Source organism: Trematomus bernacchii, unplaced genomic scaffold (assembly GCF_902827165.1).
Source record: "Trematomus bernacchii unplaced genomic scaffold, fTreBer1.1, whole genome shotgun sequence".
In the NCBI taxonomy this organism is placed as follows: domain Eukaryota; kingdom Metazoa; phylum Chordata; class Actinopteri; order Perciformes; family Nototheniidae; genus Trematomus; species Trematomus bernacchii.
Window position 1 is genome coordinate 3,532,006 of NW_022987739.1, and position 12,433 is coordinate 3,544,438.

At 42.6% G+C, this 12,433-nt stretch overlaps 1 protein-coding gene across 1 annotated transcript in view; it reads right to left on the reverse strand.

Moving 5' to 3' along the window:
- rgl1 (ral guanine nucleotide dissociation stimulator-like 1) overlaps positions 1-12,433 on the reverse strand; it is a 29,345-nt gene that overhangs the window by 5,932 nt on the left and 10,980 nt on the right. Inside the window, 12 exon segments of the mRNA XM_034146668.1 lie at positions 757-878; positions 984-1,016; positions 1,274-1,360; positions 1,658-1,747; positions 1,936-2,020; positions 2,131-2,234; positions 2,323-2,538; positions 2,833-2,957; positions 4,060-4,250; positions 4,701-4,763; positions 4,861-5,069; positions 7,123-7,233. Coding sequence (XP_034002559.1) covers positions 757-878; positions 984-1,016; positions 1,274-1,360; positions 1,658-1,747; positions 1,936-2,020; positions 2,131-2,234; positions 2,323-2,538; positions 2,833-2,957; positions 4,060-4,250; positions 4,701-4,763; positions 4,861-5,069; positions 7,123-7,233 — 1,436 coding nt within the window.

A 12,433-nucleotide genomic window follows, 5' to 3' on the forward strand; every position in this document is an offset into this window, starting at 1 on the left:
AACTCACCAAGTGTCAGAAAACACAACCCTCTCTATTTTCCTCCATACCCAAATCTCTAAAAAAGGGGCTGCAACGGATCTGATAAAAACTGATCCAGATTTGAACACTGTCCTGACGTCAGGACGGTGGCACTACGGCTATTGGGCCAACTCCACCAATCAGGAGGAGACAGCCACGGCCATTGCCGTTCGAAAGCGCTGGAGACGCTGTAGTACATATGCCAGGCCAGTAGATGGTGCTGTTCTCACTGAATCAGCCCTTGCTAAAACAGAGCTAGAAATTGTCAAATTGAGCGAAATGAGGCATGGCTAAAATGCATGATCTGTTTGGTATTTTGAAAAAAAAAGTATAAATATGCCTTATATAGGTATGGTCATACACTATATTATTATAATATAGCATGATAGGTCCACTTTAAAGTGTACGTGTTTTTTTTTATAATAAAACTAATAAATAAATAAAATGAAGACTCACTTCTGGCAGTTTCAACATATATCAATATGTCACTAGAGCTTTTAATGAGATTTGAGCTTGCTTGTCTTTCATAAGCTTTGGTAGTTCTGGGGGCAGGACATCAGGCTTATGAAAATTGATTGTTTTTTGTTTGGAAGTAAATTGCAATCCCTAATCTTTATATGTATCCCCGGCATTCCTGTCAAGTATACCAATGGATCCCCGTACCCTCGGTTGGGAACCACTGATCTCATGGATAACGGAGCAATAAGGAAAAGGGGAGTTCTGAAAAGCAGCAGTACCTCTCTTCTTCACTGAGCAGCACCTGGCTCTTAAACCAGCGGAGGAAGGTCTTCTCTGGAGTCAGACAGTAGCTGTTGCAGGCCGACTGGAGCAGCTTGATCTGAGCGATCACCTCAAACTCCTGCAGAGACGGAGAGCAAGTTAGATCACATGTCACCTGAGCACATCTGGGGATGAACGTCACGGTATGATCATATCAGAGGAGGTCGCTTTCAGCTTCACTTACCCTTCGTCTCTTCTCAAAGTTGTTCAGACCACCCTACGGAGGACACAAAAGAGCACGCTGTCAGACCCCGGACATCACATACCAGTGGCCGCGTACACAAACAGCATTAGGTGGACCATTTCAAAAATGTGCCGACAGAAATTCCTCACGCACTCTGAACTTACGCCCTGGTTTCTGGCAGCAGTTACGCAGATAGACTAAGATGTGCAGAGCTGTGTCAACCCGCCGACACTTGCTCCCACATACGGAAACACCCTCACATTCAGCAGGTAGTTAAAGATTTTCCTTACCTCTACTATGTCAGGCAGGGCTGTATCCAGCATGGTGAGGTCAGTTAGAAAAGTCCCCAAGTACGGTATTGTTCCTTGCATGGCTCCCTGTGGAGAAAGACATTTGTTTAAATAAATACTTCAAGGATGCCACAATAAAACACGAGACTCATTTACAACTGTGATTTACAGATGCCAGGGTGGGTTTTGTATATACACCACATGCTTAGTGTAAGTACAGCACAGTGCACAGTGTAAACACAGCTAAGCATGTGGCTTCATTAAACCAAAGAGCCTAGAACTCACTTTACAGTAAATTACTTAAGAGGAATGTGTTGTGTTGAATTATAAAGCTTGGTTTTAGCTCAATTTGTCAGGCATTTGTTTCAGAAGCTTTTGTCTCACCATTTCCTTCTGCAGCAGCAGTCTCTTGTGGGTGCGTTTCTGATGCTCCTTGGCACAACTCTCCAAACTGGCAAACTTTGAAGTGCCTTCCTGTAGAGCAAAGAACACAAACGCAGCGTGAGTCCTCCAGATTCTCACCAGTGACTGAAGGAATGCTTTTAAGATTTACAGATGAATGTCTGTTTCAGTAACAACGACATACTTTAAAACTGGGATTCCACATTTACTCATTTTGCAGATCTCTATGAAATTAAATTCATGTTGGAGTTGGAGCTCACCCTCATGAGGAGCTCCCTGCTGGTCAGGTAGTTGTTGTGATCAGAGAAAATGTCTGAGAGTTCCTCAAATGTCTGCATGCTGTCTCTGTGTGAAGAAACATTCATGTTAGGTTATGGTAATGAACGTTTTGGCTCAAATATATGCGCAAAAAGCATCTATTCTGCAAAAAGGCTGATTCTACAACCAACACTTACTTGTGCACACAGGCCCATGCCCTCTTGAGCCTGTACAGAGGGTTGGACTGCAGCGCAGATACGATGGCTCTCAGAGACGAGAAGTTTTTGCGTATTCGACACTCCTGGTAGGAGAAGAAAACACAAGGACAGTTATAATTTGCCCCATGTTGTGGTAGGCTTTGAGATGAATGTATGTGTGTTTTTGCCAACCTGAGCGATGTCTATCCAGCGCTGGATGACCCGCGCTCTGACATGAGGTCTGATCTGTCTGTGTTTCAGCACCGTGCTGACCACGCAGGCCGCCACAGCGTTGAACTGAGTGATGGTGGCGCGCACGGTGGGGGCGCTGTGCTTGTTGTGCTTCTTATCCCTCTGAGACCAGATGGAGCCCAGGCAGTGGTGGGGCACTACCTTTTTAAACAGCAGCTGGAAGCAGAAGAACAACAGGCTGATGTTAGTATGACGACAGTGAGGAAAGTCGCAGGGATGTAACCTGTTTCAATTCAAGATTCAAGGCTTTTATTGTCATTCGTACATAGCTACAGTGTAGTTATGTCGATGAAAATCTTAGGTCACAGGCTCCTCCAACAGTGCATCACAATAAAACAGATACAATAGTGCAAGTAAATACAATAAAATAGAATAGAAGTTGTAATCTTTTCCCGCCAAACAACACACACTGCACATCCACCCACTTCCCTCTCATTTCCCTCCACTCACCGCGTCCATGTATGTTAGCTGCTCGGCCACCAGGTCGGACTCGAACGACAGGAAGTCCTCCTGGACCTCGATCTCCACTTCCTCCTCTTCCCCCAGACAGAAAGAGCTGTTGCCGTGGAAACCAACTGAAAGCAGACAACAACAGATGAATTAACTCGGAGGAAATTTGATAAAAAAGACAAAGAAATAAATAGCACTTTACAGAACAATGTTATCATTACACAAAATTAAGAATATTGTGATATTAACTTTATTAAGATAAAAAAAATGTGAAAGTACTGTACACAACAAAGAACTATGGTTGCACACACTTTGAAACATATTGAATAAGTTGTGGAATATCGCAATATATTACTTGCAATTAATATCTGAGAAAGTTACCATCAGACACTAAAGTCTACTGAGTTCTGCTGCTTTTACTATACTTTTTAAAAGATAACAATTTCTTGTTAAATTCATTAAATTAAATGTTAAAAAAAATACAAAATAGTTGTTTTTGTTCAAATTATTATCTAACTCAAAAAAAAAAAGATGATGGATAATTGTAACATGATGAATTCTCCTACTTGTGCTATCTTTCAACTAACTCAAAAAATCCCTGAGTGAATGATCAAGTATTTTGCAGTGTGAACATAATGAACTAAAATAACAGTATATTTAGAAGCCCTTAAAGGTCACCTATTATGCAAAATCCACTTTTTCATGTTTTTTCTACATCAACATGTGTCCCCTCTGTGTAAAGAGATTCTGAAAGTTTCAGGAAAAAAGATTCCCCACTTTTTGTCCTGATCCATTTATATAAAAACCTGTCTGAAAATGAGCTTTTCAGATTTTGGCCACTTTATGATGTCATAACGAGTTTTTGGCTTAGGTAACCATTAGCCAATCACCAACCAAGGTAACCCCCCCCCACCTTATGACCTGAATCTCCTCCTAGAGCACCATTGTGTTCTTTTTAACCAAATATCTCTCAGAGGGGCGTGGGGGAGTGGCTCCTTATTTTCATCTAAAGTAACAGACAGAGAATCAGCACTTTTTAAACAGGGCTGAAACAGAGGGGATTATGGGATGCTGCAATGATCTGTTTGGTGTTTGGAGCCAAACACTTCAGAGACATGTTTTGTATATATCTGAGACCTATAATATATTGATGAAAAACCGTATAATAGGGGACCTTTAAAAAACGATATGTTATAAAACCATTTTAAAAGACACTCTGTTAGGTACCATCAGGGTCCTCCATGCTGTTCTGACTCTGCAGATGCCTCAGCAGACCCTCCGCCCGTCTCAGGGCCTCGGACAACGGCAGGGCCCTGCGCAGGTAGTCAGTCAGCCGGTGGAGGCAGGGGTAGTCGGGGGGCTCCTGGAAGTCTTCGGGGCACTGGTCCAGCCAGGCACGCAGGATAGAGGCCAAGGCACTGTGGAGGCAGCAGGGAGAGATTTAAGAGTTGGCAACGATGGAAGGACAGGTGATAAGTCAGCTAAACTGCTGACACATATAATAATAATACAGCTTTATTTATATAGCACTTTTCATACAACACATGCAGCTCAAAGTGCTGACACATCACAAGTTAAAAACAAACAACAAGAAATTCCCCTCAGATTATTTGTTAAGAACCTTACAGGTACATGCAGCAACATATAACATTTTATCAGGTTAATAGACACCAGGAGGTAAAATGTATGATAATAAAAATAAAATAAAATAAATAATGGTTTCTCTCTGACAGTTAAGACACAAGACAACTGAATCGATGCAGCAATATAAAATATAAAATTTTCAAATGTTGATATACCAATGTTATCTCTGTTGAAAGCTGTGCATATGGAACCTATAGTGATGAATGTATACAAATGAATCTCACCTTCTGATGGCTACATAAGTTTCAGAGCATTTGCCCCCTTCCTGCTCCTCCACACTTCCATACCTGCAACAGAAAAAAAAAAAGGAAAGCAATTTAAAACCACTAAAAAGTCAAGTCAGTGCATTATTCCGGCTCCATGCAACACTTGACTCCAGCCTACCTGTCCAGCAGCAGCTGCAGAACAGTCTGAGTGCTGGCGAAGGCTCTGTAGGTGGACAGGAAGATGGAGGTGTAGGTGAGGTCGTTGTCTCCGAACGCCGTCAATAACGTCTCCACCAGACGCTCCAGTGTTCCTGCACGGATACTTCGGATTTTGCAGGTTTCCAGCTGGCTCACCGTGTGGCCGGGAGGCAGACGATCCCCCTCCACCTAAAATCACACAACACATATTTTTATACTGTTTAAAAGATGAGAAATGCTATAATGTAACACTGTGACTTGGCTGGTGGTGCTGGTTGTAATTGTGATAGAGACTAGATTCAAAGGCTTTATTATCATATGCACTTCAGTCTCTGGCTCCTCTAACAAAAAATAAATAGAAATACAAATAGTGTAAGTTTGTATTGTTATCAGTGTCTGTTGATTGTTATGTACCTGTCGAGGGACTCGGCTAATAGCTGACTCAAAGTCATATTTGATACATTTGTATGCATGGTTCTTGTTTAATTAAGCCTATAAACTTCTTTACGTGTGAGGTCGTCTTGTTTGACCACTCCCACACAAAACAAAACAAATTGCATTTGAGCTCTGCTACTTAAAATTCTGAAATAATGCACATATTTTATTATCAGGGTGAATTGTAAATTGTACTTTTTCTTACTAAACTTACTTTTTTGTATATGTATATGTATTTAAAAAACATTATTGTACAGATTTTAATTTTATAGTATTTTTTGAAAAGTTGTAATTTGTACAACTTAATTGTTCTTATTGTGTTGAATGCCCCATTATACACCGAAGCAAATTCCATGTATGTGTAAAACTACTTGGCCATAAACCCGATTCCTATTTAAAACGTGACATGACAGGAGTGGAGAAAGTCCTCAGAACACAAAGATGGTGAGGACAATTACTTTGAATTCTCTAAAAGTGTCGGACTATTTTGTCGACAGAGAAATAGACTGAGAGGTTACAAAACAGGCAGGGGAGAGCATGAGAGGAGGTGGCACAGACATGGAGAGAAAGAGACCTAGCACGCTACAACAGGAAACTCTCCAATCTGCTTTTAATCACAGCAGGCCCCTCCTCCCCCGTCCCTCCAGACAGAGCGGGGGACAGCCAACTTCTCCCACCGCTCCCCTCCCATAACAACACACTCACACAGGCTTCTCACAATCAACTACAAATACACTGAATTTGCAACCGAATCCACTAAATACCCCTTCACACTGTAAACATACATCAGTGTACAATCCCACGCATTGTACAGTAATTGCTTTTATTCGATGACAATGGACTGTTTATAGTAAATATACTGATGCTCAATAGGGATCAGTCTCTATTCTACTCGACTCAATACTCAGCACTAAAGCTCCCATGTTGTTTTAATTAGCTTGAATACAGTTGGCGGTTTGCGGCGCCAATACATAAATTCAGTCGGAGCTGTTATCTATTTTTCTTTTATGTGCCATTCACCATCCCCCATGTGGAGAACAACAACTCAACAGTGATACAAACAAACCAACAACACGAGATCCTGAATATTTTTCTAGAAAACAAAGACCATGCATCTGTAATTGATTTTCCACTGGGTGCATGCATTCTTTTAGTAGAAAGCACACCAAGAAACTAATGATCTAATTGGCCCCTCTATGCAGTATAATAACTATATAAACCTCATTATGTTGATATAAACAGCACATTGGAGGAAACACCAATGCACTGAAAAAATGTACAACTCAAGGAAAATACCCCTCATAGTGGTATTTTAGAAAAATCTGCTGTACAGGGGAGCGAGCAGTTCAGTTGGCAGTTGGGAAAGTCAGGAAATCACATGCTTTGGCTAAACAGCGCAGGTCGGGTTAAAGTGCAGATCTGATTTTCAGCAGGCAGCTAAGAAGGTGTTGTCTAACACAGGGAGATTTATAGCTCAAATGTTAAAACAACAGCCCTTGTGGAGCACAATGCTGGGACTCCCCGCTATTCAAAGACACAGTCTGCTTTCAACAATGAAGATTAGGTTCTGTTTTTTTATGTTAAGTCTGCACACAAGATTGCTTTTATAAAAACATCTACACATGATAAATTCCAAGGTAGAAACTCTTCCACTTTGGGGATAAATCAGCGGTTCACATGTTGCACATTTAAAGGTTAAAAGAGTGGGGAAAATAAGTATTGGGTTTTCATTTGTGTAATCTGTTTCGCTCAGGGTTTCTTCTTTGGAAAAGCTCGCTCAGCTGTGATTCTGTTACACTTCACTCACCCCTAGCCATCTTGCTCCCTTGTTGGCCGCCTGCTGGATTTGAACCCTCTTCAGTGTCACATTGTAGATCGCTCCTTCCTCGACTTCCTCCCCCCAGTCCTGCACCGAGCTCTGCAAGAAAGAGAGGGAACAGTTAGCAGCTTCAAGAGCAGAGGACAAGATGTGCAAAGGATACATCTAAATATAATAATGTGCTGTATTTAAAACTGCAGGCCAAGTGTCTGTCAGTTAACAAAATAGGAACTGACATTTTTGGAAACATCACTGAGAAAAGCAGAAGGAAGCATCAGAAAAACACTCAGGACCACAGCACTCAAACAAACTAGTGAAAGAATGACCAACTCCCCAACCCCCATCACTGCAGCCTGCCAGGCCCCCATCTCTTTCACCCGTCCCCCTCTCTCTGAGGTGAAGTCAGAGCTGGACTGCTTTACTGGAGTTTAGAAAACTGGAGATAAGAGCCAGAAGGTCTCTTAAACAAACCCCTACATAATAAAACAAAACATGTTGATATGTCTCTGTCTGTTTGTCTGCTAATTATACAAGCCAAGGTAGCCTGATTACAAAACGGAGCACCAACGCGCTTTAAATCGGCTCATAACTCTAAATAGATTTGTGCTCGGCTTGCTCCATATGTACTGCGTCTGCCTCTGGTTGTAAATCACTGACAAACAGCGAATAAACAATCAGAGCGAGCAGAGGGAAATGAAAATACTAAACTCCTGCTCAGAGAGAGTGCGCCAAAACACAGTCACAGATATGCTGAGACATCAACATATGGAGACAGAGACAAAAACAGAGGCAGAGACAGCGAGAGAGAGGGACTGGCCAAATATAAACACCACGCATGCAGTATTATGGCCAAGTCCTCACACACAGGCCAAGATCACTCTCACTTGTCCCCACTTTCATCTACACAGCTCAATGGCAATGTCCACAGCCAGAAGAGAGGTTAAGGGTCAAAGTCGCCCGTTAACAGGCTCAATGGACAGTCCTGGAGGCCGGTGGCACTCGGCCATAACTGTTAGGGTGTTTGGGTTTGAACAGAAACATGTGATGCTGAAAATGAAAAGAAAGCCCACACAAAAAAACACAAAGAGAGAGAAAAAGAGAGGTGGAGTTAAAAGAAAAAGGGTTTTAACTGCCTCTGGCTGACAAAAACATTAGTATGTCTGTTTCTTCAAATGTCACAAGCTGCATTTGTCTGAAACATGTCCACATGCCTGTCCGCCACACAGCTCAGCATCTTGTTGTAAGGTCAGTGTGTATCTCTCTAGCTGCTAGTGGATGGGCGGCTGGCGCAGAGACAGATAAATACATCAGTGCATGAGTCATGCAGTCCACACACTCCCAAAACAATAGCAGGAGGTCTCTGTGCTGGCCGGGCTGCTGAGTTCACAGTCTGCACACACAGCCTGCTTTATCAGCCACAGAACTGGAGATGTTTTTCAGAGCAGGGTTTTAAAAGAGGCTCTGCTCTGCTTTGTGCAGCAAGTTGGGGGCTTATTGTGAGACAAAGTTCCAAAAGCTTGCATGAAAAGCAAAAAGCAAAAAAATGTGCCACTGTGATGTTTTCTATTCACCAGAGAATACAGGAGAGCAACATTACACAGCAGACAGGGATGCCTTTAGAGAGCACACCATATCAAATACACCCCCTAGATAGGATGTAAACAGGTGCTGGGTTGTTTACTCTGCACTACAGCTTGGATCCCTAGAAGATGCTCAAAAAGAGCACAGGGATGAAACTAAAGAGAGCAAATAGTTCTAATCTGCCTATCAGCTGTCTGTGAAACAATACTCCTGAGATAACAACAACAACAACAGTTGTTCTAAATCTCTGGCGCTGCTCTGTTGGCTTTGTGTTGTCCTCGCCTGGACGCAGCTGGGACCCGTGGAGAGGCAGCGATGGCCCCAGGGCCACGCCAATTGTTCCCGACGGGCCCCCACACAAAAGTTCTCATATTCACCATCAGGGAGGGGAGAGCTAACGGATCGAGTTCATATACTGGCGGAGTCGCAAGGGGATTTTATAGTCTGTGATCCCCCCCCCATATTTCCAAACTTTGAACGACATCTTTACGCACCATCAATGTAGGCTAAACTGGATTTAAACTCTGGTAAACACAATTAAAACTCAATGTTCATGTGTTCCCCCGCTGCTCCCCCTCCTCCTCTTCCTCTACACCCCTTTATCCTCTACTTTCCCAAGCCCAAACGCCCCCCACCTTTTCCTCTCCCCTCCTTTCCCTCTCCAGCCTCCCCCCTCTCATCCAAACCACAGACTCAACAACAGAGCACAGGATGGAAAAGCGTTTTTGTTTTTACCATTTTACTTTTCCAGACGAACTTCATGGTGAGCGTTTCTTTCATGATCCGGGGACAGCATCAGAGCTCGGGAATAATCCGACAAGGAAAAAAGGAAAGTGTTCCTGTGTGTTTAAATCAAATCCCAGATCCTTGCTTAAAAATGTCTTCTACTTCACCACACACACTTTCTTCCGCTCAACTCCAATCCTCTTGTGTCTGTCAGCAGGCTCTCCCCTCTTCTACTGAATGACAAAACTCCTCCTCCCTGCCTATACAACAGACCCGGGTAAACTCCTCCCCCTTCTCCCTTTTTGGTCCGACTTCCATCATTCTGACAACAAAGTGCGCGCTCAGACGTGGGGTTGTGATTTCTGTTTGCGCAACACACCCAATACGCAGGAATCACTTTCCCTTTGAATTTTTTGGAACTCGTGACTGATGTTTATGATGTTTTTAAAATGGTCAATAAACCCTTATAAATACAATACATAAATCCATGAGATATGTACAGCATTTAAAATGATTATTGGTACATCATTCTTTCTTTTTCTTTCGTTTGGAAATATATTTGCTTAGATTGTTATTATTAATGAACACATGACATTTGTGGTTTTAAAAAAGATATGTTCTGTTGGCATAATTCTAATGGTGGTAGTGTTTTGTTAAAATAACGTTTTTTTCAATTTTTTGAATCTCCCAGTTAGTGTTTTGGTGGACATGGTGGATAGGCTTATACATGCAGGACATTTCACTTAAAAAAGACCATAAACTTCGGAAGACACCCCCTTTATTTGAAAAACTCACATTGCTAATATTAGCCTAGCTGAACTTCAAAATGCATTTTGCCCAAAATAACTAAATGTAAACATGTCGCTTGAAAAACACTTCCCTGATTAAGCCTCATGCTCCTGTAAACATTAAAGAGATAAGCAGAACCGTATATATGATGGTATTTATTTTTCATTCTTCCTCGTCAAACCCTGGTGACTACATTACCCACAATGCATTGCCTAGCAGTTTGATCAGAGGAGGAAAGAAAGAGGTCTGGTGAATTTACATTGAGGTGACGTGCCTTTGTGATGTGCAATAACATTAACACTAACCTTTCTGTTGGTCGCTTGTTAGCAGACCCTTCACGCCATGGCAGAGCGAACAGGTACAGGCAGGGCCCATAGTGATAGCCCTATAGTTTAAATCTACTACCCACAAATAAACATATGGACATGGGTTACTATTTAAAAAAAATTGTAAATGTATTTAGGAACCTATCCATGTGATTTTAAGTGGGGTGGACCTCAAATCCTCTAGGGAGGTCCGGGGGCATGCTCCCCCGGTAAGATTTTTTTTTAAATTTTGGAGTTAAATGCATCAATCTGGTGCATTTTGAGGGGAAAATAAAAAGACTAGATCTATGGGAACACCTATATAAAACAGAACTGTATACATTTCAATAATCATAAAATCATGGCCATAACCAATAACATACCATTTCCAATATGAAAAAACACTGACACCCTCAAATGGAAATATGTGTTTACATAAATGGTGACCAAACCGTTTGAGACCCACTGAGAACTTTGACTAAGTTAACTATCTACACTCAGAGAGTCCTTTACCTCACCTGAGCTGAGGTTATCCCGAGCTTGAATGACACACAGAGACCAATCAAGGGCTTTGATTTATGATCTGTATGACAGTGGCCATGTCGGCAGGCCACATCATGTAGACAGCCAGTCACCCTGTGTGATGGTCAGGCCATCGGGAAACCCCCCGGTCCTCCCGATGGCCAGTCCGGGACTGGGTACAGGAGGCGTAGAGCGAGGGATCATTGTCCACAAGTTAATCGATCGCAGATGGCGTCGTGGTCGCGGACGAATACAAAAATAAAATAATTTAAAAATAATTTAAAAAAACAAAAAACCTAAATGGGTCGTGAAATATACCTGGGCGGCCGTTAATATACCTGGGCGGCCCGCCCAAGTAAAGTCTATGTGTGGGAAACCCTGGACTCCACACATCTCCCTCTGCTCTGGAGCCACTAAAGGCTTAATATACAACATTTTGAATAACACCTCTTAACTGTCTTTAAGGTGTAAAGATCTTCCCCTTCAACAAATTAGAGGCTCCTTTGGATCATTAAAAAACATTTTGGTTTAATGGCTAAAGTGGATCAACCTGTTTATTTACATGTATCACTGGCGATTAACATATGACTCACTGTAATATACATTAATATTAACATATCCTACAGATGAGCGGATACAGTGAGATGTCCTGAAGCAGCTGCCTCCTCACATCCCTGCGTGGGACAATACAAGGAAGGCTGTAGATGCCGTCATCAGTACTGTGCATTGTAGTTACAGCAGAGGAGAATGGGTCGAGTGTGAGAATGGCTGAACTGTTTCACTGTGAATGGCCCTGCACACGTACTCAAACTGCCCACTTGTGTGAATAAACGGGAAGATATGAATCAAGCCTTGACTTTGTGAGGGGGCTTTTTGTACAAAGTTGTATCGTAAACATATATCAACTGTGAGCAAGCAGTGGTTCACAAATTCGCTGGTCCATTTAGTGGGCAGATGGAATAATTAAACCACTGATCCAGAGTCAGGAGACAGTGGGAACAGGCTCAGTGGGAGAGATGTCAGTGGCCCCTTTCCAATATCATGTGTACGTGATATGACTACCCTCTCTGCTGGCTCCCATAACACCGATACAAAACACCAACGTCACACTCACCGTCACACACCGCGCTGACAAGCAGATACACAGATGACCCCAGACACACAAGGTCCCCACTTTTGACATAGTCGCCTGGAGGGCACTCAAATGCCAGGGAAGCCTAATGGACGTCTCAGTCAGTGTGTCTCTGTGTGTGGTATTCACAATCTCACAAGTTTTTCTGCTTGCTGACTTCAGGCAGAAAAACAGGCTGCATATCTGGCCGGGCTCCAGTTCCCAGGCCAAGCTGCCCCGGTGTCCAATCAGGTCTCTGGAGCTC